Source organism: Symphalangus syndactylus, chromosome X, assembly GCF_028878055.3.
Source record: "Symphalangus syndactylus isolate Jambi chromosome X, NHGRI_mSymSyn1-v2.1_pri, whole genome shotgun sequence".
Classification (NCBI taxonomy): Eukaryota; Metazoa; Chordata; class Mammalia; order Primates; family Hylobatidae; genus Symphalangus; species Symphalangus syndactylus.
Genome location: NC_072447.2, coordinates 156,674,298 through 156,702,172, shown reverse-complemented (window position 1 = coordinate 156,702,172; position 27,875 = coordinate 156,674,298). Strand labels below are relative to the sequence as shown.

At 62.2% G+C, this 27,875-nt stretch overlaps 1 protein-coding gene across 2 annotated transcripts; it reads left to right on the top strand.

Moving 5' to 3' along the window:
- Nucleotides 1-985: 985 nt before the first annotated feature.
- Nucleotides 986-27,209, top strand: FLNA (filamin A). 2 transcript variants are annotated; one of them, XM_055267517.2, is made up of 48 exons: nt 986-1,122; nt 4,269-4,757; nt 7,548-7,796; nt 7,900-7,997; nt 8,094-8,241; nt 8,874-8,992; nt 9,085-9,162; nt 9,254-9,416; nt 9,500-9,700; nt 10,237-10,374; nt 10,464-10,587; nt 10,720-10,856; nt 10,958-11,151; nt 11,333-11,446; nt 11,540-11,683; nt 12,951-13,074; nt 13,157-13,317; nt 13,403-13,493; nt 13,587-13,756; nt 13,948-14,065; nt 14,190-14,452; nt 15,138-15,735; nt 15,822-15,995; nt 16,081-16,243; nt 16,321-16,481; nt 16,573-16,743; nt 17,161-17,284; nt 17,374-17,530; nt 18,112-18,301; nt 18,462-18,485; nt 20,678-20,925; nt 21,039-21,134; nt 21,267-21,369; nt 21,458-21,598; nt 21,706-21,834; nt 22,022-22,195; nt 22,292-22,453; nt 22,545-22,748; nt 22,825-22,977; nt 23,074-23,196; nt 23,305-23,571; nt 23,731-23,868; nt 24,049-24,164; nt 24,704-24,836; nt 25,531-25,707; nt 25,871-26,089; nt 26,173-26,376; nt 26,702-27,209. In XM_055267517.2, the coding sequence occupies exons 2-48, from the start codon at nt 4,385-4,387 to the stop codon at nt 26,887-26,889; spliced, it is 7,944 nt and encodes a 2,647-aa protein (XP_055123492.1). In that variant the 5' UTR covers nt 986-1,122; nt 4,269-4,384; the 3' UTR covers nt 26,890-27,209. The 2 variants fall into 2 exon arrangements, with proteins under 2 accessions (XP_055123492.1, XP_055123493.1); XM_055267518.2 differs by lacking the exon at nt 18,462-18,485.
- The last annotated feature ends 666 nt before the right edge of the window (nt 27,210-27,875 follow it).

Genomic DNA, 27,875 nt, shown 5'->3' with positions numbered 1-27,875 from the left:
TGTTAAACTGGGGATTGAAGAACTAAATTAGCAGGTGTGAGCAGACTCCCTCCCTCCTTTCCGCCCTTCCGTCTTTGGAATAGAATAGAAAACAGCAGCCTAGTCTTTGTTTCAGGTCTATGTGTCTGTGTGTGTGTGTGCTGGCTCACAGTGTCAACTGTAATTCTTATTGGGGGTTGTGGGCAAGATGTTACAACGGCACTGCTTTATGCGGCTTTCCCCAAGGAAGTGACATTTGAGCTGAATCTGAAGCTACCAGGAAATGGGCACATAGAAGAAGAAAGAGCCTGGCAGTGCCAGGGCGTGGCTGTGGCCGCCATGTTCACAGACACTTGGCTTTTTGGCTGCACTCCGCTGCACACTCCCAGGCTCTGGGACTGCCCCTGAGCGTCCCCCTGAGCCATCCGGTTTCTGTTGCCCACCCCAGGCCAGACCTGGCAGCGCCTGATCCATGGCAGTCAGGTTCATCCCAGGGCTTAGAGCCCTGCAGTCCCGTCCTGGGGCCCTGCCTGAGTAGGCGCCCAGTAAACACCTGCAACAACCTGTTGCCCCCACCCCAGGAAACACAATCCCGGCTTGGGACAGACACCGGGGCCGTGACTGTGGGTGGCTCCTTGGAGAAGGTGGCCTTGGGCCTGGGCCTTTCCACCTGGGGTGTGCTTGCCTCCCCCAGACTCAGACACGCAGGATCCTTGTGATTGGGCCTAGACATGAGCCCTGCAGACCCTGTGGGCGCTGGAGGCGACTCCCCCACGAAGCCCTCCCTCCTCCAGGGCCTGGCGGCCCTCGCCGGCGGTGAGCTCATCTCGGGGGGCGGCGTCGCCCGGCGGCGGGTCGCTGGAGCTCATGGCGCGCCCCCGCCCCCCCGCCCCCCACGCACCCGTCCCGGGCTCCTGGGCAATTTTACCAATTAAGGCTTTCTCGCCGGGCCGGGCCGGGCGCAGGGCGGGCGCGGGGCGGGGGTGCGGCCAACAAGAAGGCGGGCGGCGGCGGCCCATTCGCGTGGAGGCGCGTCGCGCGCAGCGGACGCCGACAGAACCCCGAGGCGCCTGGCGCGGGCGCGAAGGCGATCCGGGCGCCACCCCGCGGTCATCGGTCACCGGTCGCTCTCAGGAACAGCAGGTGAGGTCTCCGCGGCCCGGCTTCGCGCAGTGGGGTCGCCGCGCTCCTCGTCGGCCGGGGGCGGAGTTGGAGAAGGCGGGCAGAGAGGCCCGAGAACGCAGGCGCCAGCTCGCGCCCAGGTCCGGGCCAGGTTCAGCTGGGATGCGTGAGCCGATGGAGGCGCCCCTGGCATCTGGGAGTGCCTGTCCAGAGAATGTCTTCCCTAGTTGATCCATGAGCCGTGTCTGTGCCCACGAATGTGGGAGCCTGAGGCCATGGGGGGTCCCCGAGAGAGAGAGGGTGTCTGGGCCCTTGCCAGGAAACTGGTGCCTGCGTGGGTGCCCATGAACGGACCACTGCATGCCTATCTGAGAGAGAAGGGCCCTGGCACCAGGAACTTGTGTGGTCTCAGGGTGAGTGGCCACCTGGAAGGACACTTCTCAGCCAGTGTGCCCACTGGGAGGGGGACAGCGTGTCCCTTGCTGGCTTGAGTCCACGGGGCACCAGCTGCTTTGGGCACAGGGGAGCTGGTTCTGGGGCTGCTCTACTCCATGGGGCCATGGTGAGGATGAGACCAGGCCAGGTTCCTTGGTTGGGCCCTGGGCCCTATGCCAGGTTGGCTCTGAGTTGGATGTGCACTGCCAGCCAGGATGCAACCAACAATGTCCCCAGATTCCCATGCCACCTGGGGCCAGGCAAAGTAGGTTAAAATCCACTGGCAGACCCATTTGTAAGTGCTCCGAGTGCACCGTCAAGGTGGGAGCTTGGGAATGGGCGACCTCACCTGCCAGCACAGGCCTCTTTCTCACCTTCCCAATCTGCTGCTTCCTTCCCTCCTGCGCCCCCTGGCTACGCGGGCCTGGAAATGGCTCCTCAGGGACCCCAGCTGAACAGCCCCTGGGCTTGGGCTATACCTCCCAGTGGGAGGGTCTGGCCTGGGGTCTGAGGGCCAGGGGTGGTGTGGTGGGCGGGGTGTGTCTAGCATCCAAGAATCTACTCCAAATAAGGGAAAATATGAAAGCTGCATTTTGGCCTCCCAGGACTGCCCGATCTGGGGGCTTTGGGATCGGGCGACATCTGGCGGTGATACTACGTTCTAGGGACAAGAACCCTCTACACGCCCATTCCTTGTTTCCTCTAAATAGGGAAAAGCTAGGGCTGGAAGACAGGGCACCCACCTCCTGACACCCTTTCTGCTGGAATTGACTACTGGTCACTCTGACTCAGTTTCCCTGAGCTCTGAAGATTAAGGAATGAACCCAGACAACCCAGCTCAATGGCCCTTAGTGGAGAGAGAGTCAATTATTGATGGAATTCCGTGCCTGGGAACTTGCTTTCCAGTGGGGCAGGGGGACCAGAAGGACAACTTCAAGCCCGTCTTGAATGGGGCCCGTGCAGGGAGGGGTCTGTATGGGTTCCCCCTTCCCAGCCCTCCCTCCCACCTCCACCCCAGCTCCCAGACGCCGAGGCGCACTTGGTGCAGGTGTGTCTCAAAGTGGTCAGGAGAGGGGACAATATACAGGGGTTGGCCTCAGTACCGGAAAATGCCATTTGCACCCCCTAACACCACTACTAGTGGGAAAAACCAGTGGGGCCATAGGCAGCCCCGAAGTGAATGTGCTGGGCGGATCACAGCCCCACCACATGTCATGTAGACACCCAGGGCTACAGGAGAGTCAACCATATTTGGGCATGACGTGCTGGCCAACCCGGGGCCTCCTCCTCTCACTGGTCTTTAGCAGATAAATTAATTATTACTAGAATTGAGCAGGAGGGACAGATACCTGCCTTCCTAGAAAAAAAAAACACTCAGAGGAGGAAACATTCCGGAGAGGGGAGGTACCGAGGACTGAGAGGGAGGCAGTGCACGCTGGGGAGGAGGCCATAGGCAGGGTGGCTTCTGACTGAAGATAGTAGCAGTGAGCGTCCCCAACCATCCCCTGGTCCCAGTCTACATCTCAGCACAGCAGCCACTGCACCATCTCCAGAGTTATCTACCAGAAAATTTTGAGTGAATAGCCCCCACGGCTCTGGGGACACAACCCCCCCAGGCCCCTGATCCCTGTCCTCAGGCCTCCTCTGCACCTGCCACCACACCTGAAGCCCACCCAGACCCAGGTGCTCAGAGCCTGACAAGTCTTATGGGAACCTCTGAGCAGGCCCCTCTGGGTCTGGAATGCCACTCCCGTTTGCCCCCTGCCCTGGCCACGCTGGGCTCAGGGGCCTTTCTGACAGGAGAGGACCCCACGCTTCAACTCCCCCCAGTGCCCTGGGTGAACTGGCATGAAGGGTTAGGCGGGCACACGTCTCTGCATGCATCGCACGACGCCCTCTGCCTGCGCCCACTGGCATGCCCGGACCCCTTCGAAGGCTGCTTGCTCCTGGAGTGCCGGCGGCCTCCTGGCCCAGTGTCCCATATCCTCCCGGGTGGAGGGAAGCAGAGAGGGAGGCGGTGGGAAGCAGCGGGCACACACAGGTGCTCGGGCGAGGGCCCTACAGACTAGGAAGGCGGGCCCGTGGCAGGGGGTCTGCGGGGACCGCGTAGGCGCAGGCCTTGCCCTGCAGCCGCTTCCCAGGTAATGAGCACACAAAGCGCCCTCGGCAGTGCCCGGTCCGGGGCCGCCGCTCTCCAGGGGTTCGTTCGCTCTTAGGGTTGGCCCCTTCCCGCCGCTGCCGGGGCGGCGGACGGGGATGCCGCCGGGGAACCCTAGGCCCTGGGGGCCCGGGGAAGGGGGATGACGGCGGCGGGTAGGGATGTGCAGGGACGGGGCAGAGCCCAAGTGACTTAGGGACGAGAGCCACCCCACCCCCCGCAGGGGCCCTGGGGAAGGAAAGTCCCTTGTAAGGCGCGCCGGCTGCAGGCCAAGCAGTCCCGCGCCAGACACTGCTCAGCCTTTCCTCGCTCTAGGGCGCGTTTCCTGCAGCGACAACGCGAGGCCGCGGGGCTGGGAGCATCCTTGCCCACCCCACGGCCCAGCGACCCACCCTGGAGCCCGGGTTTCGCGTCTGATCAGCCGAAGCCGGGGGCCTAGTGGGGGCATTCCAACGGGAGGGGCGGGGTGGGGCAGGCGCGCCCTCGAAGCCCCACCCCACGGCCCCTCCCCGCAGGAGGCCCGCCCCCTGGCCCCGCCCTCCGCCCGCATTTAAAGGGCTCGCTCTCTCCGCAGCGCAACCTCTGCTCCCTGCCTCGCCTCCCGCGCGCCTACGTGCCTGCGACTTTAATTAAAGGGCCGTCCCCTCGCCGAGGCTGCAGCACCGCCCCCCCGGCTTCTCGCGCCTCAAAATGAGTAGCTCCCACTCTCGGGCGGGCCAGAGCGCAGCAGGCGCGGCTCCGGGCGGTGGCGTCGACACGCGGGACGCCGAGATGCCGGCCACCGAGAAGGACCTGGCGGAGGACGCGCCGTGGAAGAAGATCCAGCAGAACACTTTCACGCGCTGGTGCAACGAGCACCTGAAGTGCGTGAGCAAGCGCATCGCCAACCTGCAGACGGACCTGAGCGACGGGCTGCGGCTCATAGCGCTGCTGGAGGTGCTCAGCCAGAAGAAGATGCACCGCAAGCACAACCAGCGGCCCACTTTCCGCCAAATGCAGCTTGAGAATGTGTCGGTGGCGCTCGAGTTCCTGGACCGCGAGAGCATCAAACTGGTGTCCATCGGTGAGGGACGCCCCGAAGCGCCGGGCGGGCGGGGGCGGGGACTCCGTGCGTCCTTCCATCCCCCTGGGCGGACCCCTCAAAACCACCCCCTTCCGGGCCGCGGCGCAACTCCCGAGGCCCCCGGCTGCTCTGCTCCACGCGGGCCTGGAGAACAAAGGCGCGCGAGCTGGCTGGCCGGCCGGGCGTGCGAACCGCTACGCGTCCCCGCCCGCTGCGCCCTGGCTGGCCGGCGCCCAGGCTGAACTCACATCCTCCCCAGGCCGCGCCTCCGCGGCTGTGCTCGCGGTGGGAGTGGGCCTGGGGGGTCGGGCGCTGGGCAGGCTCCTGGCCCTGCGCCCCATCCTCGAGGAGGAGGAGGCCCGGGCTCTCCCCCCACAGCTGTTTAGAGAGGGCCCTCTGGCCTTCAGACGCCCGTTGGTTCTGAAATGTGGGTTGGAGCTCGTGCGTCCCATTGTCTAGGGCACTGGGCTCTTTGTGTCGCTGGAGGATGGGTCGCCCATCGGAGATGGCTGCAACCACCAGTTTAGATCTACCCCCCTACACATACACAGGGAACTCGGGGGCCAGAAAGAAGCATAGTTAGCAAAACTGCACCCGGGATGAGTTGGGCGTGGTTGACTGAGGGACATGGCTTGTAGACTACTTGGACGCCAACTTTTCTGTTCATCTTGGGCCAAACTCTTGCTTCCATGTAGGCCTTGCTTTTCTGCGTGTAGCACGCAGGAGTTGGTTGGTAGATGCTCCAGCGTGCATTGTGCCAGCCCAGTGTCTGTGTCACTGGACTGGAAAGGCTGGCATTGACTGGGCCTGCTGCAGCATCCCAGTTCGTTCTCAAGATAGGGGCTGCATGGGAGGGCAGGCACCACAACGGGTGACTTGGGGTGATGTCGAACAGGGAGAGGAGAGGGATGATGAGTCTTCTCTCCTTCAGAATTGAGAGGCCTTCCAGTTACCCTGCAGCCGTGGAATGGCCCTTGCTGAACCCAAGAAAGTGAGGGACCAAGACTTGGGTTCCCCCAGCCACTCAGAGGGCAGATCCCAAGAACCGAAGTTCTTTCTTTGGAATGCCAGTTGAGGCGAGGGGCAGGCCCACCCTGCCAAGTCCCAGCCTCAGTCTAGCCAAGCTGAGTCATCTCAGTCCTGGATGGTAGGGGGGGAGACCGGATGTGGGGAGGCGGGCCACACCCCAGCTCTTTGGGGGGGGTCTCCTCCCTCCTCCCAGCTCCCCTCCTCCTTGTGAGCTGGCTGGAGCAGGCCTAGTTCCCAGAGCTTTGCCATATAAGGCAAAAAAATGTTGGAAAGCAGCAGTGATTAGGGGAAGGAGGGGTTGGCTGGCCCAGGGGCTGGGGAAAGGGGGTGGGATGGGGCGGGGCCATCCAGCCAGGCAGTCTCCCAGCCGTAGGCCCTGGTCCTTCCCACTCTCTTTTGGTAGGGGGATGGGGACGGAGTAGGCTGGCCTAACATGGACCTGGTGGGCCTGGTTGCTCCCCGTGTGGGGGTCGTTGAGGGGTCTGAGGCTGGACTGGGGTGGGGGCCTGATGGGAAGCCCTGACTGGCCTTGTTCCCTGGCCCTGCACCCTCGGTCCTCTCTGAGCCCCCCTCCCTGCTGCCATTTGGGGAGAGTGAAAGGCAGCCTCGTGGGGCCAGGACCAACCTGGGAACTGGGGAGGCCACTCTGAGCGGCTCACCTGGCCCTCCAGGTGCTGCCTGCTGGGCTGGGAAGCAGCTGCCGTGGACAGCCCAGCCCCTCCTCATAGGCCCACCCCCGAGTTGACTCACCAGAGAAGTATTTTGTCTGATTATGGGGGAGGCTGACAGGGCTTCTAAAGATGAGCTCTTAGAATGCCCAAGCCATCCTGCCTTGAGCCTGAGACCCAGAAGTAGCCTTGGGTGGGGCCCAGAGCCCAGCAGGGTTGCCATGGTGATGGGGGGTGTCAGGGACCCGCCCTAACCACTTCCCCTGTGGCGAGCCTGCCGAGGCCCGTTAGGTGGCAAGTGGGTCAGGCAGTGGGTGGCAAGGGGGTTCCCAGTGTCTCCTGCTGCCACCCTGGCATCTGCCGACGGGCCCCCGTGAGTCAGGGCCATGTGGCCCAACTGCTGGTTCCTTTGGGCTCTGGGCCCCTCCCCTGGCTAGGCGTGTGGCCTCCCAACTCCATGCTTGGGTCTTCGAGGTGGTAGAGGAAGTGGGGGTGGTGGCGGGGGTCACACTCCTTCACCCAAAGGGCGTTTGCCCAACTCCCCCACTTCCCCTGCCTCACCCCACCCACCCTGGAACAACAGTTGTATTTCCCAACCCCCCGGGGCCACCCGCCTTCCTCTTCCTCAGCCCCAGCCCCAGCCCCACGCCAGGTCATGGGCCCTGGATTCTGGGCCAGCTGGAGTCAGCCTCCTCCTCCTGGTTCCCCATAGGCCCCTGGGGTGGGTGGCGGACCCCTGCTCTGGCAGCTGTGGACACTGTCCAGCTGTTCTCCAGAGCTGCCCATCTGCGGGCTGGGTCTGCCCTCTGCCCGTCCTCTGGGCCCGGGGCTTCTGGCAGTAATCACAGTCTGCTGTCATCTCCTGTCTTTGTCTGTGTGTATCTCCCCTCACCCCAAAGTCTCCTTCACCTCTGAACACCCCCTGGGACCCTGGGCAGAGAGGGCTCATCCACATCCTACCACTGGCCAAGAGGGGGTGTCTCCCTCCTCCTTGGCCCCTGCTACCCCGTGCTGCCAGACCCTGACCCCAAAGCCTGGGAGCGGCCCCTCCCGCACAGCTGTGTGCCCAGCGCGGCCACTCTTCTACTCACAGACAGCAAGGCCATCGTGGACGGGAACCTGAAGCTGATCCTGGGCCTCATCTGGACCCTGATCCTGCACTACTCCATCTCCATGCCCATGTGGGACGAGGAGGAGGATGAGGAGGCCAAGAAGCAGACCCCCAAGCAGAGGCTCCTGGGCTGGATCCAGAACAAGCTGCCGCAGCTGCCCATCACCAACTTCAGCCGGGACTGGCAGAGTGGCCGGGCCCTGGGCGCCCTGGTGGACAGCTGTGCCCCGGGTAAGGGGGCGCAGAGGCAGGAGAGACTGGGCTGGGGTCACCCATGGGCGGCCCTTGAGGGGGTTCTGCGGCCCCCAGACTCACAGCCTCCCTTGCGCCACAGGCCTGTGTCCTGACTGGGACTCTTGGGACGCCAGCAAGCCCGTGACCAATGCGCGAGAGGCCATGCAACAGGCGGATGACTGGCTGGGCATCCCCCAGGTACACCCGCCCAGCCTGGCTACAGCTGTAGGGGACCGGATCAGCAGTTGGGAGAGACTCGGAGGCCCGATGGCTCCTGTTTTCTGCCCGTGACAGGTGATCACCCCTGAGGAGATTGTGGACCCCAACGTGGACGAGCACTCTGTCATGACCTACCTGTCCCAGTTCCCCAAGGCCAAGCTGAAGCCAGGGGCTCCCTTGCGGCCCAAACTGAACCCGAAGAAAGCCCGTGCCTACGGGCCAGGTGAGGGAGCCCAGCCAGGGGTGTACCCGTGTGCCAACGTCTTCCCCATAAGGCAGTGTCCCATCTAAATGTGGTGGTCCTGAGGGGTCTTGGGTTATATGGCGGCTAGGTGATCAAGCCACCCAAGAGTCAGACAGGAGTGGGTTTTTGGGACTAGTGAAAACACTCCACTGAGTAGACAAGAGAATGCTAATAGGTTCCTCCAGTCACAGACGCCTGCAGCGTGGGGTCCTCGGGGAGGTAGCACCCAGCAGCCTTTATTATAAATGGAGATGAACCAGGTCTCAGTAACAGGGACCTAAAACCCAGTCAAGGCTCACACAGGAACAAGGGCCCAGTGCGGTGAGAATGAATGTTCCAGAAAACAGGCACGGGCCTGTCCCAGCAGCAAGAGCACAGCTGGGTCCCGAGGCCAGGCTCTGTGCCGCGGCTCACACTGAATGAACTTGCCCAGTTTGGAATGTGCCTGACTTAGGGGCCAGCGGGGAGGGGCGTTGAGCCTGCAGAGGCCTGGGGGCTGGCATGGCACTGGTACTCTTGCCCGCCTCCCTTAGCGTCCAGGGCTGAAGGGTGGAGGGGTGAGGCTGTGGCCTTAACAGCTGGCCCGTGGTTGGCTCACCTTCCCCTGCCAGGCATCGAGCCCACAGGCAACATGGTGAAGAAGCGGGCAGAGTTCACTGTGGAGACCAGAAGTGCCGGCCAGGGAGAGGTGCTGGTGTACGTGGAGGACCCAGCTGGACACCAGGAGGAGGTAGGGCCAGCTGCTGGCAGCAGAGGCCCCACAGCGCTCCCTTTCAGTGGGGCTGCTCTTAGCAGAGGCTCACAGGCTCCTTCCCACCGCAGGCAAAAGTGACCGCCAATAACGACAAGAACCGCACCTTCTCCGTCTGGTACGTCCCCGAGGTGACGGGGACTCATAAGGTGAGCCCTTGGCCAGTGGGGAGGCTTGTGACCTCAGGCGGTGGCTGGAGGCCCCCAGCCCTACCCTCACGGCCCACCCTTCTGGGGACAGGTTACTGTGCTCTTTGCTGGCCAGCACATCGCCAAGAGCCCCTTCGAGGTGTACGTGGATAAGTCACAGGGTGACGCCAGCAAAGTGACGGCCCAAGGCCCCGGCCTGGAGCCCAGTGGCAACATCGCCAACAAGACCACCTACTTTGAGATCTTTACGGCAGGTGAGGGGAGGCTGCCAAGGCCCGGCTGGTCTGTGGGGAGAGCCGCACTGGGGCCTGGGAGCTGAGCAGGTGCCTCGTGGCAGGAGCTGGCACGGGCGAGGTCGAGGTTGTGATCCAGGACCCTGTGGGACGGAAGGGCACGGTAGAGCCTCAGCTGGAGGCCCGGGGCGACAGCACATACCGCTGCAGCTACCAGCCCACCATGGAGGGCGTCCACACCGTGCACGTCACGTTTGCCGGCGTGCCCATCCCTCGCAGCCCCTACACTGTCACTGTTGGCCAAGGTAGGCCCGGCCCTGACTGCCCTCTGCTGTGGCACTGCAGTCTGGGCCTCCCACAGGAGGGGGAGCCCCCTGGGCCAGTCCCGCTGCAGCCCGCCCCAGGGCCCCTACTCTTTGAGCTTCTGCTGTCTGGGCACGTGCTGTCTTTCCTCCCCTGCTGGGGCCCTTCCTCCTCTCCTCTCCTCGCCCCTCTCCATCTCTCTCCTCACGCTTTCACCTTCGGAAGAGCTCGCTCCAGCTGTCTAGAAACCTGCTGCTCTCTGCTCTGCCCACAGGGTCAACGGTACTTGGATCTGTCTTCTTCTTGGAAGGGAGGGCGGGGGGCTCTGGGCTGGGGTGGGGCAGGTGGGAGGAGGCCTGCCATGTCCTGGCCCAGGCCACAGTTCCTGGGGTCACGGTCCCTTCCAGTTCTTTCTTGCATGTCCCCCTCCAACCAAGCTCTGAGGGACCCTCCAATCCTCAGAGCCGGGCCCTGTGGGAGGCAAGGGAGGGGTCGCCCAGCCAAGCTGCTGGTGCTCAGCTGGCCCCTCTGCCTGCAGCCTGTAACCCGAGTGCCTGCCGGGCGGTTGGCCGGGGCCTCCAGCCCAAGGGTGTGCGGGTGAAGGAGACAGCTGACTTCAAGGTGTACACAAAGGGCGCTGGCAGTGGGGAGCTGAAGGTCACCGTGAAGGGCCCCAGTAAGTTGGCCTGGAGCCAGGCCAGGATGGGTGGCGGCAGCCCCCAGGTTCACTGCTGGGCAGGCCTGAGGCCCTCCTTGTCTTGGCAGAGGGAGAGGAGCGCGTGAAGCAGAAGGACCTGGGGGATGGCGTGTATGGCTTCGAGTATTACCCCATGGTCCCTGGAACCTATATCGTCACCATCACGTGGGGTGGCCAGAACATCGGGCGCAGGTGAGGCCCCCAGGCATGCCTCTCCCAGCTCTGCACACTCTGCCTCTTCCTCCTGCCCGGCGGCCACAGTGGGGCCCAGGCTGGCTCGTGTAGTGATCCTCGGTGTTCCCCGTGTGGCTCTCCCATTTGCAGTCCCTTCGAGGTGAAGGTGGGCACCGAGTGTGGCAATCAGAAGGTACGGGCCTGGGGCCCTGGGCTGGAGGGCGGCGTCGTTGGCAAGTCAGCAGACTTTGTGGTGGAGGCTATTGGGGACGACGTGGGCACCCTGGGTAAGTTGGAGGCTGCAACGTGGGCACCTGGGGACAGACGATGGCAAGGACAGCCCACCCTGAGGTTCCAGGGCACTGAGGGGACTGGTGGCTGTTGTCAGGCTTCTCGGTGGAAGGTCCGTCGCAGGCTAAGATTGAATGTGATGACAAGGGTGATGGCTCCTGCGATGTGCGCTACTGGCCGCAGGAAGCTGGCGAGTATGCCGTCCACGTGCTGCGCAACAGCGAAGACATCCGCCTCAGCCCCTTCATGGCTGACATCCGCGACGCGCCCCAGGACTTCCACCCAGACCGGGTAAAGATGGCCTAAGCCTCGCCCTACTGCTCCTGCCTGGGGTCTGGTGGGGGTGGGCCCAGGCCGTGGGCTGGTGTCTCCAGCAGTATTCCTGGCACTCTGTGTCCCTGGCCACCCTGCCTGGGTTGTAGCTCTGGCAGCCTGGACCTGCTCCCCTGACAGCTGGGTGGTCTCCCACTAGGTGAAGGCACGTGGGCCTGGATTGGAGAAGACAGGTGTGGCCGTCAACAAGCCAGCAGAGTTCACAGTGGATGCCAAGCACGGTGGCAAGGCCCCGCTTCGGGTCCAAGTCCAGGTAGAGCACCCACGGGTGTTGGGGGCAGGGCAGGTGTGGGCACCCGAGCCTGGGCACTGACCAGCAGGCCACCTGCTCCTACCTGCCTGACAGGACAATGAAGGCTGCCCTGTGGAGGCGTTGGTCAAGGACAACGGCAACGGCACTTACAGCTGCTCCTACGTGCCCAGGAAGCCGGTGAAGCACACAGCCATGGTGTCCTGGGGAGGCGTCAGCATCCCCAACAGCCCCTTCAGGGTGAGCCAACCTCCACCGGCCTTTAGTCCATCTCGATAGCATTCACATAGCACACGATTCGCCCATTTCAAGTGGTTGTAGCACGGGTCACATCATCCCAGAAACTCCACGCCATCCTGACTCCCCTGTCCCGCAGCTCCTGGTGACCACTAACCTGCTTTCTGCTGTGGCTTTGCCTATCCTAGACATGTTTTATAGATGGAACCGTGTGCCACATGGCCTTTTGTGTCTGGCTTCTTTCCCTCACCACGAAGTTTTCTGTGTTTTCGTTCATGTTTAGCATGTCTTGGCGCTTTGTTCCTTTATGATTATTTTGTTTATTTATTTATTTATTTGACATGGAGTCTCGCTCTGTCACCCAGGCTGGAGTGCAGTGGCGCGATCTCGGCTCACTGCAAGCTCTTTCTCCCAGGTTCACGCCATTGTCTTGCCTCAGCCTCCCGAGTAGCTGGGACTACAGGCACCTGCCACCCACCCGGCTAATTTTTTGTATTTTTAGTAGAGACGGGGTTTCACCGCGTTAGCCAGGATGGTGTCGATCTCCTGATCTTGTGATCCGCCCACCTCGGCCTCCCAAAGTGCTGGGATTACAGGCGTGAGCCACTGCGCCTGGTCTGTTTTTTTTTTTTTTTGAGCCGGAGTTTTGCTCTTGTTGCCAGGCTGGAGTGCAATGACGTGATCTCGGCTCACTGCAACCTCTGCCTGCCAGGTTCAAGCATTTCTCCTGCCTCAGCCTCCTGAGTAGCTGGGATTGCAGGCATACGCCACCATGCCCAGCTAATTTTGTATTTTTAGTAGAGACAGGGTTTCTCCATGTTGGTCAGACTGGTCTCAACCGCCTGACCCCAGGTGGTCCGCTCACCTTGGCCTTCCAAAGTGCTGGGATTACAGGCATGAGCCACCACGCCCGGCTGCTTCATTCCTTTTTATGGCTGCATAATACTCCATTGTGTGGCCGGACCACATTCCATTTTTCCGTTCACTTGCTAACAGATATTGAGGATGAGCTTGCTGTTAACAGTGCTGTTAACAGTGGGTCCAGGTGTTTGCGTGGACATTTGCTTTCATTTCTCTTGTGGACATTTGCTTTCATTTCTGCCTTGGAGTGAACCGGAGCATCACACAGTCCCTCTGTGGTCAACTGAGGAACTGCCAGACTCTTCCCAAGGCAGCTTGACCATTTTGTGTGCCTGCCAGTGTAGCTGAGGGAGCTTCTGAGTCTCCTCCAAGCTGCTCATGCCCTTCCCCTTGCCCCTGTGCCCTGCAGGTGAATGTGGGAGCTGGCAGCCACCCCAACAAGGTCAAAGTATACGGCCCCGGAGTAGCCAAGACAGGGCTCAAGGCCCACGAGCCCACCTACTTCACTGTGGACTGCACCGAGGCTGGCCAGGGTAAGGCCTGGCTGTGGGTGGGAGGGCAGGTGGCTGGGCTGTCCCTGCGAGGTCTCAGCCTCCGCTCCTCTCCCTGCCGCAGGGGATGTCAGCATCGGCATCAAGTGTGCCCCTGGAGTGGTAGGCCCCGCCGAAGCTGACATCGACTTCGACATCATTCGCAATGACAATGACACCTTCACAGTCAAGTACACGCCCCGGGGGGCTGGCAGCTACACCATTATGGTCCTCTTTGCTGACCAGGTGGGTGCTGCGCTCCTGGCCGCTAAGATGTCTTTGCGGATGACGTCTGCCCTCCTCTAAGGCCTTCTCCTCCCACTGCCTGCAGGCCACGCCCACCAGCCCCATCCGAGTCAAGGTGGAGCCCTCTCATGACGCCAGTAAGGTGAAGGCCGAGGGCCCTGGCCTCAGTCGCACTGGTGAGGACAGGTACCCCATGGCAGGTTGCGGGGCATCAAGGGTAGGAGGGCTTGGGGCAGGGTGCCCCTACACGGTCCCTGTGTGTTCATCAGGTGTTGAGCTTGGCAAGCCCACCCACTTCACAGTCAATGCCAAGGCCGCTGGCAAAGGCAAGCTGGACGTCCAGTTCTCAGGACTCACCAAGGGGGATGCAGTGCGAGACGTGGACATCATCGACCACCATGACAACACCTACACAGTCAAGTACACGCCTGTGCAGCAGGTAGCCGCGCCCTCCACTACAGTCACCGAGTCCCCAGCCTCCTCATGCAGCAGCCTAGGGGACAGCTCCGAGGGACTTTCTGCCCACTCTCATTCCTTACCTGGGAGAGGGCAGGCATGGAGGTCCAGGAGGGGGTTGGGGAGCAATTCTGGTGTCTCTAAATGCCCCCTTCCCTTCTGCACCCTTCCCAGGGTCCAGTAGGCGTCAGTGTCACTTATGGAGGGGATCCCATCCCTAAGAGCCCTTTCTCGGTGGCAGCATCTCCAAGCCTGGACCTCAGCAAGATCAAGGTGTCTGGCCTGGGAGAGAGTAAGTAGTTGGGGCCCTTGTTGCAAAAGCCTTTGTCACATAGGCACTCCCAGCCCGAGTGTCATCCCAGGGATTGGCTGAGCTGGGTGTCATGTCTCTCTCCTTCCTTTCATCATTTCCACAGAGGTGGACGTTGGCAAAGACCAGGAGTTCACAGTCAAATCAAAGGGTGCTGGTGGTCAAGGCAAAGTGGCATCCAAGATTGTGGGCCCCTCGGGTGCAGCGGTGCCCTGCAAGGTGGAGCCAGGCCTGGGGGCTGACAACAGTGTGGTGCGCTTCGTGCCCCGTGAGGAAGGGCCCTACGAGGTGGAGGTGACCTATGACGGCGTGCCTGTGCCCGGCAGCCCCTTTCCTCTGGAAGCTGTGGCCCCCACCAAGCCTAGCAAGGTAATTGGGGTATGGGAGGCCGTAAGGGTAGAACCCACTGTGCTCTCTGAGGGCCCCAAAGGTACCCCATCTTCTCCAGACCTGCCCTCAATCCTCCTCTTTTTTTTTTTTTTTCTGAGACAGACTGTCAACCTTGACCCTGTTTAAGTGAGAGTAAAGGGGAGGAGGGAAATAGAAACCCACAAAAAGTCATCAGGGTTGAAGAATTTCTTTTCTTTTTTTTTTGAGAAAGAGTCTCACTCTGTGGCCCAGGCTGGAGTGCAGTGGCGCGATCTTGGCTCATGGCACCCTCCGCCTCCTGGCTTCAAGCGATACTCCTGCCTCAGCCTCCCAAGTAGCTGGGATTACAGGTGCCCGCCACCATGCGCAGCTAATTTTTATATTTTTAGTAGAGGCGGGGTTTCACCATGTTGGCCAGGCTGGTCTCAAACTCCTGACCTCAGGTGATCCACCCACCTTGGCCTCCCAAAGGGCTGAGATTACAGGTGTGAGTGACTGCAGCCTGCTCTCCTTTTTGCCCTTATGACTGATGGATGGCCCATTTGGCAGGCAGCCTGGGCCCGCCTATGTCCCTGTTTGGTGAGGGCAGGAAGCCAGGGCAAGGGGAGGCAGGTAGAGAGTCAGGCAGGAGGTCTGGGATCAGGGGCATAGCGTGGCCTTGGCGCCTGACCCCTTCTTCCCTCAGGTGAAGGCGTTTGGGCCGGGGCTGCAGGGAGGCAGTGCAGGCTCCCCCGCCCGCTTCACCATCGACACCAAGGGTGCTGGCACAGGTGGCCTGGGCCTGACAGTGGAGGGCCCCTGCGAGGCACAGCTCGAGTGCTTGGACAACGGGGATGGCACATGTTCCGTGTCCTATGTGCCCACCGAGCCCGGGGACTACAACATCAACATCCTCTTCGCTGACACCCACATCCCTGGCTCCCCATTCAAGGCCCACGTGGTTCCCTGCTTTGACGCCTCCAAAGTCAAGTGCTCAGGCCCTGGGCTGGAGCGGGCCACCGCTGGGGAGGTGGGCCAATTCCAAGTGGACTGCTCGAGTGCGGGCAGCGCGGAGCTGACCATTGAGATCTGCTCGGAGGCGGGGCTGCCGGCCGAGGTGTACATCCAGGACCACGGTGACGGCACGCACACCATTACATACATTCCCCTCTGCCCCGGGGCCTACACCGTCACCATCAAGTACGGCGGCCAGCCTGTGCCCAACTTCCCCAGCAAGCTGCAGGTGGAACCTGCGGTGGACACTTCTGGTGTCCAGTGCTACGGGCCTGGGATTGAGGGCCAGGGTGAGTTGCCCTGCCGTGGGGTATGTGGCAGCGGGGACAAGGACCAGAACCCCAGAGCCCCAAGCCTCCTCTCTGTCCCTTTGCAGGTGTCTTCCGTGAGGCCACCACTGAGTTCAGTGTAGACGCCCGGGCTCTGACACAGACCGGAGGGCCGCACGTCAAGGCCCGTGTGGCCAACCCCTCAGGCAACCTGACAGAGACCTACGTTCAGGACCGTGGCGACGGCATGTACAAAGTGGAGTACACGCCTTACGAGGAGGGTGCGTGCTGGGACTCCCACAGGCTGGCAGACGGGGGTGGGTGGGGTGGCCCGGGCTCCTCCTTACCTGGCCTGCACTCCTCCAGGACTGCACTCTGTGGATGTGACCTACGACGGCAGCCCCGTGCCCAGCAGCCCCTTCCAGGTGCCCGTGACGGAGGGCTGCGACCCCTCCCGGGTGCGTGTCCACGGGCCAGGCATCCAAAGTGGCACCACCAACAAGCCCAACAAGTTCACTGTGGAGACCAGGTAAGGGAGCCCCCAGGAGCCCGTGTGGCTGGTGGGCCTGGGAACCCCAGGAACGACCGGCTGTCTGTTTGGACCAGGGGAGCTGGCACGGGCGGCCTGGGCCTGGCTGTAGAGGGCCCCTCCGAGGCCAAGATGTCCTGCATGGATAACAAGGACGGCAGCTGCTCGGTCGAGTACATCCCTTACGAGGCTGGCACCTACAGCCTCAACGTCACCTATGGTGGCCATCAAGTGCCAGGTGAGGAGGTGGCGGCCTGGGCAGGGCTGGGACTGTCTGCTCGTCCCCACCCTGTCTCATACAGCCGCCATCCCTTTGCCCCAACCCTCAGGCAGTCCTTTCAAGGTCCCTGTGCATGATGTGACAGATGCGTCCAAGGTCAAGTGCTCTGGGCCCGGCCTGAGCCCAGGCATGGTTCGTGCCAACCTCCCTCAGTCCTTCCAGGTGGACACAAGCAAGGCTGGTGTGGCCCCACTGCAGGTCAAAGTGCAGGGGCCCAAAGGTGAGTGTTTGCATGCCTGGAGCCGGGGGTCGGGAGGGCAGTGTCCTCTTTGAGGGCCGGGAAAGGAGACTGGAGGCCCAAAGTGAGGCCCAGAGTGCAGAGGTGGTGCAAGTGTGTAGGTGTTTTTGGAAGAGCCTCCGTTGACAGTGCAAGCCAGGAGGGGGACTTGGAGGAGGTAGAGCAGATGGGACTTGGTCACTGAGCAGATGTGGCAGGAAGGCAGGCAGGCAAGGGTCCCAGCTGGCACCCAGATGTGTGTCTTTTGTGCCAGAGGGGGTCAAGGCCGTTCCCAGGGTCGGGCGGATGAGGATAAAGCGAGGTCTAGGCCTGGGGCTGGGTCCTGGGCGTCCAGTGTGGTGGGGTAGGAATGGAGGCCCAGGAGACTAGCTGAGGCTCTGTCCCTGGGGCTGGGGCCAGGCCTGGTGGAGCCAGTGGACGTGGTAGACAATGCTGATGGCACCCAGACCGTCAATTACGTGCCCAGCCGAGAAGGGCCCTACAGCATCTCAGTACTGTATGGAGATGAAGAGGTACCCCGGAGGTAAGAGGCAGGACCTGCTGCCTGTGGGGAGTGGCCCAGGCTGGATGCTGAGAACCTGTCTGACTGCTCACAACACCCATCCCTCACAGCCCCTTCAAGGTCAAGGTGCTGCCTACTCATGATGCCAGCAAGGTGAAGGCCAGTGGCCCCGGGCTCAACACCACTGGTGTGCCCGCCAGCTTGCCCGTGGAGTTCACCATCGATGCAAAGGACGCCGGGGAGGGCCTGCTGGCTGTCCAGATCACGGTGAGCTCCAGGCACAGGCAGGGGAGGCAAGGGGGCCTGGGCCTGGGCGGCTGGAGTATGGGCTGCGGGTGGCCGGTGTCTGATCTCCCTGGGGAGCTACACCAAGGAGGGCAGGGGAGGACAGGGCCCCTGTCTTTGGTTCGCTAAGGTTGTGACTACCTTAGGATGGTGGTGACAGGCACGGGCTTCCCCAGACATGCACTTGCTGCTAACTTTGAGCACATCACCAAAGCCTTTTGTGCCTCAGTTTCCCCACCTGTAATATTCTCATGGGGCAGGTATAGGATAGAAGCTTGAGATCACCCCGGTGAGCTCCTCCTAGTGCTGGCCAGGCCCTGGGGCTGAGGATGGGTGCCAAGCTCCCTGGCTGCGCCTCTTGTCATGTGGGGAGTGTGGGATGTTTTAGTCTCCATTCTGGACTCTGCCAGGTGCAGGCAGCCCTTTTGGGCCATAGCAGTTGAGAGGCCTGAGACCCAGAGACTGTCCCTGTAGCAGCAGCCCTGGGCACCCTGGGAGCGCATGAGGCAGGCCCGGGGCTACTCGGGCTTGGGCCAACTGCCTCCCCTGCCGCTGCCACACAGGATCCTGAAGGCAAGCCGAAGAAGACACACATCCAAGACAACCATGACGGCACGTATACAGTGGCCTACGTGCCAGACGTGACGGGTCGCTACACCATCCTCATCAAGTATGGTGGTGACGAGATCCCCTTCTCCCCGTACCGCGTGCGTGCCGTGCCCACCGGGGACGCCAGCAAGTGCACAGTCACAGGTGAGCCAGCCCGCCGTTGGCCGCTGCGGCGCTCGGCACGGGGCTTGGGTTTGTGCCTGTGTGCAAGGGCTCGCTGCTTGGGGCGGCGTGTGGGAGTGGGGGCCGCCCCCTTGAGTGACTCACCTGACCTTTCTCCTTGCTCTCTGCCCTCTCACCTCAGTGTCAATCGGAGGTCACGGGCTAGGTAAGCTGCTTGCTGGGGCCACTCCCAGTGCCCCTCCTGCCCAGAGGGGCGGTTTCCTTTCCTCTTGGGGCCGATTCCCAGGACAGTTCCAGCTGCAGCTCTAGGCAGGGACAGAGTTGGGTGGGGTGCAGAAGATGAAGCCGTGGGCTGGAGGGCGAGGGCCCAGGGAGGCTTCCGGAGCTGAGCATGACCGCTCCAGCTCTCCCCCTCTCTGGGCCTTTATTTCCCCATCTGAGAACTCGGGTTGCAGCTGAGAGCTTTGGGGTGAGGTGCATCCTGAGAGGCACCCCACTGGGGACTTTGGGGTCTCGGGATCTTGGCACCCAGGGAAGCACAAGGGCTCCTGCGTGGGCTGAGGGAACAAGGGGTCTCCCCAACTCAATGGGAGCCCCAGCCCTGGCCAGATCCACAGACCCCCATCCCCACCTTCCAGGGGCCTCTGTGTCCCGGGCCAGGGGAGGTGCATGAGTGGGTGGGGCTGGCTGGTAGTGCAGTAGCGCCAGTGTGGACTGCTTGGGCGGCCAGCATGGCGGGGCCCGGCCCAGCCTCAGAGCCCCAAAGTGCATTCTGTGGCCTGTCTCCCTCCTTCCCCCTTCCCCTATCCCCCAGCAGTGACGTTATTCAGACATTCCCCAACAGGCATGGAGGGTCACCTGCCCCAGCCAGGGACACCCAGGGATGCTGATGAGAGGCTACAGGCCTGGCACTTGGGCGAGGTGGCTAAGGAAAGGGTTAGAGGGTGGCTAGAGTTTTGCGGCAGGAGCGAGATGGCTTTATAGAGGCCGTAGGATCTGATGTGTGTGTGACAGGCGTGTGTGTGCAGGGCAGGGGTGGCTGGGGAGTGCTGACTGCAGGGCCTTGGGGGCTTTGCGGGTGGGAGCAAGACTCAGTAACCTCAGTTTCCCTGGCTACTGTTTGCCGAATGGAGACAGGGAGCCCGGCGGAGGCGGGGGGTGGGGGCGGGTGGGGGAGGTTGAAGTTGCTCTCGGGCAAGCTTGATGGCCACGGGGCTTCAGTGAGAGCCAAATTGGGAGGCATACTTTGAGGATGGAGTGGCTGAGACCTGCGGATGGCTGGGAGCCGGGCAGGGAAAGTTGGGGGGAGTCGGGTACCTGTGAGGTTGGGGCCCAAGCCACTAACTAGATGGCATGGGGTGCGCATGAGTGAAGCCACCCAGGGCAGCGTGGGCCCCAGGCAGCCAGGTCTGGAGCCTGGGAGAGCTGCCTGGCTGCGGCAGGCCAGCATGGAGCCTAGTGCAGCAGGAGCCCTCCGCCGATAGTGGGACTTGGTGGCAGGGCCCCTCGAGCTTGGCCTTCAAGTAGGTTTCGTGCTCCTGGCTGCTTCCCTGGCAGGAGGCCAGGCTGCAGGGGGCACTCTCACTGCCAGGCCTCACAGCCCACAGCCCCCCAAGCCTCCACGGCGGAGCCCCAGATCATAACGTCACTGTCTCTCCCCTTTCCTCGGGCACTCTGGGGTCCTGGAGCCTGCTCAGCTGCTCTGCCCTCGCAACCCAGCAGTGGTGGCTGTAGCTTGGGCCTCCTGTTCCCTGTCTCCCTGGGTGCTGTCCCCGCTCTGCCAAGCCTGCTGCACTGCGCTACTCGGGTGCTAACCCCGCTGCCTCCCGCTTCCCCGCTCCCACTCCTGCCTGCACTGGGCTGCTTTTCACCGTGAGCCTTCTCAGTTGTCAGGAAACTCCGGTTTCACCATCAGGCCTGGGGGTGGGGAGGCAAGTGTCACGTCCCCCCACGCTGCAGCAGGACTCTGCCTCACCGCGTCCACACACAGCAATGGGGGCCGGGGCCAGGCCACAAGGGCGCAGGCAGCCGTGTGCCCAGCCAGATGCTGGCGTTCGGCAGTGTGGGCCATGGTGCTGGACGAGGCTGAGTAGGCAACGGAGTGGCTGTCAACACTTAGGCTGGAGTGGGCCCTTCCTTTTCCTCCCAGGCACCTGGGTGCTACCGTCGGGCCTCTCCCACATGGGCACTTGAGGTGGTCAGGAGAACCCTTCCTGCCTTCTGAGAAACCACTCGCCATCCCAGCTTGGAGGGGGCAGGGCGGGGCAGGAGGCCTGGCGGCCTGGCTGTGCTTGGTGGTGGCAATGAGAGGCCTGTGTGGGCGGCAGGTGGACGGGAACAACCTGAGCCCAAGCTCACACGCTGGCCCCCCTTTGGGGACCCACCCTGCCCCACCAGGTGCTGGCATCGGCCCCACCATTCAGATTGGGGAGGAGACGGTGATCACTGTGGACACTAAGGCAGCAGGCAAAGGCAAAGTGACGTGCACCGTGTGCACGCCTGATGGCTCGGAGGTGGATGTGGACGTGGTGGAGAATGAGGATGGCACTTTCGACATCTTCTACACGGCCCCCCAGCCAGGCAAATATGTCATCTGTGTGCGCTTTGGTGGCGAGCACGTGCCCAACAGCCCCTTCCAAGTGACGGTGAGGAGGGGTGGGGGGTAGGTCAGCAGGGGTGTCTGGCAGGTCCAGGCCTGTTCCCCTGGGGCCCCTCTGTGACAACAGACTCTCCAGCAGCTCTCTGCTTTGCCCTGCAGGCTCTGGCTGGGGACCAGCCCTCGGTGCAGCCCCCTCTACGGTCTCAGCAGCTGGCCCCACAGTACACCTACGCCCAGGGCGGCCAGCAGACTTGGGTACGGCCTGGCCAGCTAGGGACACTGGGGCTAGCCAGCTGGGTGTTCTGTGAGCCCCTAGTTTACCATGTGTGAGGAGGGACCCCAGATCCTTCCACTGTCCCTCACCCATACCCTGTGTCTCCACTGCAGGCCCCGGAAAGGCCCCTGGTGGGTGTCAATGGGCTGGATATGACCAGCCTGAGGCCCTTTGACCTTGTCATCCCCTTCACCATCAAGAAAGGCGAGATCACAGGTGAGTGGGGACTGGGAAGGAGCTCGGGAGCCAAGGAGGCCAGATTGTGCCAATGAGCTGCCCTGACCTCGGCCCCACTGCCCCACAGGGGAGGTTCGGATGCCCTCAGGCAAGGTGGCGCAGCCTGCCATCACTGACAACAAAGACGGCACCGTGACCGTGCGGTATGCACCCAGCGAGGCTGGCCTGCACGAGATGGACATCCGCTATGACAACATGCACATCCCAGGTGGGCCTGCCCTGCCTCTGCCCACTCCACCGCCACCACCTCACAGAGAGATGGGGCTGGGGGACACACGAGGCTGCCGTTCCACAAGGCCCTTCTTCCTGCCTCAGGAAGCCCCTTGCAGTTCTATGTGGATTACGTCAACTGTGGCCACGTCACTGCCTATGGGCCCGGCCTCACCCATGGAGTAGTGAACAAGCCTGCCACCTTCACTGTCAACACCAAGGATGCAGGAGAGGGTGAGCAATAGCTCCAGTCTTGACCTGCTCTGTGCCCGGGATGCCCTCACTGGGCTAAGGGCCGGACTCAGGATATACTCCTGAATGGGGCTCCCTGCCCTGCTGCCCTGGCCATCGGGGCTCCTCAGTGCAGGCCAACTGGAGTGTCCCCAGCATGGTTCCCATGCTCACCCACGGCTCTCTCCAGGGGGCCTGTCTCTGGCCATCGAGGGTCCGTCCAAAGCAGAAATCAGCTGCACTGACAACCAGGATGGGACATGCAGCGTGTCCTACCTGCCTGTGCTGCCGGGTGACTACAGCATTCTAGTCAAGTACAATGAACAGCACATCCCAGGCAGCCCCTTCACTGCCCGAGTCACAGGTGGGTGGCACTGGGAGCAGTGACAGAAACAGGTGGCAGGGTGAGCGTGGTCTCCCATGGCTGGACGCACAGTGATGGCTGGCCTGTCCCCACCAGGTGACGACTCCATGCGTATGTCCCACCTAAAGGTGGGCTCTGCTGCCGACATCCCCATCAACATCTCAGAGACGGATCTCAGCCTGCTCACGGCCACTGTGGTCCCGCCCTCAGGCCGGGAGGAGCCCTGTTTGCTGAAGCGACTGCGTAATGGCCACGTGGGTAAGCGGCTGAAGGGTCCAGGGGTTTCAGAAAGGAGGCAGTCTGTGGGGAGCCATGCCTTCCCCGACTGACAGCCATGCCCTGTGTCCAGGGATTTCATTCGTGCCCAAGGAGACAGGGGAGCACCTGGTGCATGTGAAGAAAAACGGCCAGCACGTGGCCAGCAGCCCCATCCCGGTGGTGATCAGCCAGTCGGAAATCGGGGATGCCAGTCGCGTTCGGGTCTCTGGTCAGGGCCTTCACGAAGGCCACACCTTTGAGCCTGCAGAGTTTATCATTGATACCCGAGATGCAGGTAGGCAGTGGCTGCCCACCAGCTGGGGTGGGAGCACTGTGCATAGCACCAAAGCTCAGGGGTATCCATCCCCTAGGCTATGGTGGGCTCAGCCTGTCCATTGAGGGCCCCAGCAAGGTGGATATCAACACAGAGGACCTGGAGGACGGGACGTGCAGGGTCACCTACTGCCCCACAGAGCCTGGCAACTACATCATCAACATCAAGTTTGCCGACCAGCACGTGCCTGGTGAGTGCAGCAGTGCCTCGGCAGCCCCTGTCACTACACCAGGGCCCACAGGCAGTGTGTGACTGGAGGGGCGTGGGCTGTGCTTTCTTCCTGCAGGCAGCCCCTTCTCTGTGAAGGTGACAGGCGAGGGCCGGGTGAAAGAGAGCATCACCCGCAGGCGTCGGGCTCCTTCAGTGGCCAACATTGGGAGCCACTGTGACCTCAGCCTGAAGATCCCTGGTAGGGGCTGTGGAGAGCGTGGGGAGGGGTCCTGGGGCTCAAGCAGCCCCAAGAGGAGGAGGGGTGGAGCCCAGGGCTGCTGCTCACTAGCCCATCCCCACCCTGCAGAAATTAGCATCCAGGATATGACAGCCCAGGTGACCAGCCCATCGGGCAAGACCCATGAGGCCGAGATCGTGGAAGGGGAGAACCACACCTACTGTATCCGCTTTGTTCCTGCTGAGATGGGCACACACACAGTCAGCGTCAAGTACAAGGGCCAGCATGTGCCCGGGAGCCCCTTCCAGTTCACCGTGGGGCCCCTAGGGGAAGGGGGAGCCCACAAGGTCCGAGCTGGGGGCCCTGGCCTGGAGAGAGCTGAAGCTGGAGTGCCAGGTAGGCCTGCTCACACCCCAAGCGCTCGCTCTCCTGCATTGGCCAGGGTGGGGTTGGGGGTGGAGGAAAGGGCTGGCAGGCATGTCTACCTTGGCTATGCCTGGAGGGGGCCAAGGCTGGTGGAGCAGCCTTCAGTGAGGACACACTGTTCTCCCATAGCCGAATTCAGTATCTGGACCCGGGAAGCTGGCGCCGGAGGCCTGGCCATTGCTGTCGAGGGCCCCAGCAAGGCTGAGATCTCTTTCGAGGACCGCAAGGATGGCTCCTGTGGTGTGGCTTATGTGGTCCAGGAGCCAGGTACTGGGAACCCGGCTGGGGTTGGAGGAGGTGGGGCCTCAGTGTGGGTATTGGACCCAGGGGTTGCACAGATAGCCCTGCCTGGCACTCACTCTTCACTTTGAGGTCACAGGGCCACCCAGGCTGTTCGTGGGAGGCCCAAAAGCTGATGAGCCGGTCTTACACTCTTTCCCTGCCCAGGTGACTACGAAGTCTCAGTCAAGTTCAACGAGGAACACATTCCCGACAGCCCCTTCGTGGTGCCTGTGGCTTCTCCGTCTGGCGACGCCCGCCGCCTCACTGTTTCTAGCCTTCAGGTGAGGCACCGAGAGAAACCGCCCAGCTGGGGCTCCTGGGCCCGGACAGACCAGAGCCACCGCAGAGAGCAGGCCTTGGCCCTGTTTCCAGTGGCCCCCCTGGCCCAGCTCTGGGTTCCAGGCCTCTGCTCTGGCCGGGTGCAGCCCACGCTTGGGGTCGGCAGGAAATATCCTGCCCACCACGTGGAGTTTTTCTCGTGTCTCAGGTCTAAAGGCTTTGAACAGAAGCCTGTGCCCCTTGAGCACCAGGGCTGCGGTTTAAAGAGGGACAGCCTGCCAAGGCCGGGTGCTGCCCACAGGGTGGGGCGGCCTTCCCTTCTTGCCACCTGGGTGTGTGCGATGGCAGAGTGTGGGGGCAGGAGCGGGGATGTGTGCTTGTGGCTTGCTGGCCCTTGCAAATCAGTGGCTCTCCCTCTTTAAACCAAGTTGGACGCCAGATGGGTAAGTGCGACCCGAGGGCCTCCTGCTCCTGGGGCCTTTCCTTCCTCCTTTGCCCTGGCCCAAGCCCCCTCATCTAACCATGTCTGCTGTGCTTCCAGGAGTCAGGGCTAAAGGTCAACCAGCCAGCCTCTTTTGCAGTCAGCCTGAATGGGGCCAAGGGGGCGATCGATGCCAAGGTGCACAGCCCCTCAGGAGCCCTGGAGGAGTGCTATGTCACAGAAATTGACCAAGGTGAGGCCCTGTCCCTGCCCGGCCGCCCTGCCCTGCTGGCTGGAAGCAGGCTGAGAGTACAAAAGGAAGGTGCCGCTTCTGTAAGCAGCCAAGACGGGGCCCCAACTCCTGGGCCCCCTAAGCCAGGCAACCCTTTCCCAATGGGTGACCCAAGCCGTTGGGGATGTGGCTTGCCACCCACGGCTATTAGGAAGGCCTTCTACCCTGCAGTACCATGCCATCTCCACAGGGAAAGACTCAAAGTCCAGCCTCAGTGCTGCCCGGCCCTTCAGCCACGGCCATGGTACTTGTGCGCAGGCCTGGGGCAGCCTTGTGGGTAGGAGGAGCCCAGTGGGCTTCATTTCACAGCCTAGTCCTGCCCTTCCCAGCTGCGTGACCTGAAGCAAGTTCCTGCCTGTCTCTGAGCCATGCAGGGGATATGGTGCTCACGGTAACCTTTCTTAGGAGGCAGCGAGGCCTGGGTTTGGCTTGTAGAAGATTTTGGTCCCAATGCACCCTGACAGTGGGCAGCTTGGGTGTCTAAAGCTTCGGCCCTCAGGAAGTCTGCTGCGGGGTGCAGGTGCCCAGCATGGCTGGGCTCACACTGATGGACCGGCAAAATGGGGAGGGCCAGGGTTGAGGCTGTTCCTCACAGACACCATCTGCTGGTTTGAGGAGGGGCCCCAGGCCCACAGCATGACTCCCTGCTCCTCAGATAAGTATGCTGTGCGCTTCATCCCTCGGGAGAATGGCGTTTACCTGATTGACGTCAAGTTCAATGGCACCCACATCCCTGGAAGCCCCTTCAAGATCCGAGTTGGGGAGCCTGGGCATGGAGGGGACCCAGGCTTGGTGTCTGCTTACGGAGCAGGTCTGGAAGGCGGTGTCACAGGTAAGTCTGTGGGTGTGGCTGCAGGTGTGCACACAGCTGCTAGGCCCTTGCCTCCAAGCTCTTGGTGACAACAGGAGGCACCTGGAGGTGACAAGCCTGCGCTGGGTGGCTGAGGACAGGGAGGCAGGCCAGTCTGGCTCTGCCTGACCTCCTGTGCTCCCAGGGAACCCAGCTGAGTTCATCGTGAACACGAGCAATGCGGGAGCTGGTGCCCTGTCGGTGACCATTGACGGCCCCTCCAAGGTGAAGATGGATTGTCAGGAGTGCCCTGAGGGCTACCGCGTCACCTATACCCCCATGGCACCTGGCAGCTACCTCATCTCCATCAAGTATGGCGGCCCCTACCACATTGGGGGCAGCCCCTTCAAGGCCAAAGTCACAGGTGAGCCTGGGGCCAAGCTATTGGCACCTGCCCAATGCCTGGCACCACAGCCACCTCTTAGCCCCACCCACTCTGCCTTGCAGGCCCCCGTCTCGTCAGCAACCACAGTCTCCACGAGACATCATCGGTGTTTGTAGACTCTCTGACTAAGGCCACCTGTGCCCCCCAGCATGGGGCCCCGGGTCCTGGGCCTGCTGACGCCAGCAAGGTGGTGGCCAAGGGCCTGGGGCTGAGCAAGGCCTACATAGGCCAGAAGAGCAGCTTCACAGTAGACTGCAGCAAAGCAGGTGGGCAACCCGGGCCCCAGGCCCACCTTCCCACCAAAATGAGGCCAGAAATCACAGGATGGCCAGTGTCTGGGAGAGCAGGGACCGCCTTTGGGGCATGGCTTTCACTTCTAGAGCCACCTCCCTGCCACCTCCTGGACCCCTCAAACAAAGGCCAGGGAGGAGCTGGAATCTGCTAAGCCGGCCTGGGTTGGGGAGGTGCTGGCAGCTCTTTAGGAAGAGAGAACTGTCGCCCCAGAACTGGCTTAGGGACAGGAGAGGAGAGCAGGACACCAGCGGGAGGAAGGGGGCTGGGACCTGTGACTGAGGACCCCTCTTGCCTCAGGCAACAACATGCTGCTGGTGGGGGTTCATGGCCCAAGGACCCCCTGCGAGGAGATCCTGGTGAAGCACGTGGGCAGCCGGCTCTACAGCGTGTCCTACCTGCTCAAGGACAAGGGGGAGTACACACTGGTGGTCAAATGGGGCGACGAGCACATCCCAGGCAGCCCCTACCGCGTTGTGGTGCCCTGAGTCTGGGGCCCGTGCCAGCCGGCAGCCCCCAAGCCTGCCCCACTACCCAAGCAGCCCCGCCCTCCTCCCCTCAACCCTGGCCCCTGGGCCGCCATGGCCGCCCGCCCGTCACTGCAGCTGCCCCTGCCCTGTGCCGTGCTGTGCTCACCTGCCTCCCCAGCCAGCCGCTGACCTCTCGGCTTTCACTTGGGCAGAGGGAGCCATTTGGTGGCGCTGCTTGTCTTCTTTGGTTCTGGGAGGGGTGAGGGATGGGGGTCCTGTACACGACCACCCACTAGTTCTCTTCTCCAGCCAAGAGGAATAAAGTTTTGCTTCCATTCTCCTTTGGGTGGCTGTAGCTTTGTTGGGGTTGGGGGACCAGTCAAGGCCAACCTGACAGGGGTGCCAATGAGCAGATCAAAGCGTGGGCTGAGCACAGGTCACCTCCTCCCTCCGGGGCTCCTGCTTCACCTCACCCTGACTCCAGAAGGCTCCATCTATACTTGCTTCCTCTGCCTCCCTGAGTTCAAGCCAACGCCAAGAAGAGGAACATGTAGCTACCTGGAATGGAGGCAAAGAGCCGGGCAGGAGAGCCCATTACTGGGTAGGGTGGTGTCAGGAAGCCTCCCTGGTGGAGGTGGCCAGATAATCAAGGGCCCTCTAAGCAGCCCTCAAAATCACAGCAGGCCCGGCTGGGTGCGGTGGCTCATGCCTGTAATCCCAGCACTTTGGGAGGCCGAGGCAGGCGGATCACAAGGTCAGGAGATCAAGACCATCCTGGCTAACACGGTGAAACCCCGTCCCTACTAAAAATACAAAAAGTTAGCCAGGTGTGGTGGTGGGCACCTGTAGACCCAGCTACTCAGGAGGCTGAGGCAGGAGAATGGCGCAAACCCAGAAGGCAGAGCTTGCAGTGAGCCGAGATCACGCCACTGCACTCCAGCCTGGGTGACGGAGCGAGACTCTGCCTCAAAAAAAAAAAAAAAAAAAAAAAAAATCACAGCAGG

What these genes read in the sequence shown, in the direction of transcription:
- FLNA (XM_055267517.2), top strand. Translation starts at nt 4,385, where the DNA reads ATGAGTAGCTCCCACTCTCGGGCGGGCCAGAGCGCAGCAGGCGCGGCT. An exon ending in CACTGTCACTGTTGGCCAAG is followed by an intron (nt 9,701 to 10,236) that starts GTAGGCCCGGCC and finishes CTCTGCCTGCAG; the next exon opens with CCTGTAACCCGAGTGCCTGC. An exon ending in AGCTGAAGCTGGAGTGCCAG is followed by an intron (nt 23,572 to 23,730) that starts GTAGGCCTGCTC and finishes GTTCTCCCATAG; the next exon opens with CCGAATTCAGTATCTGGACC.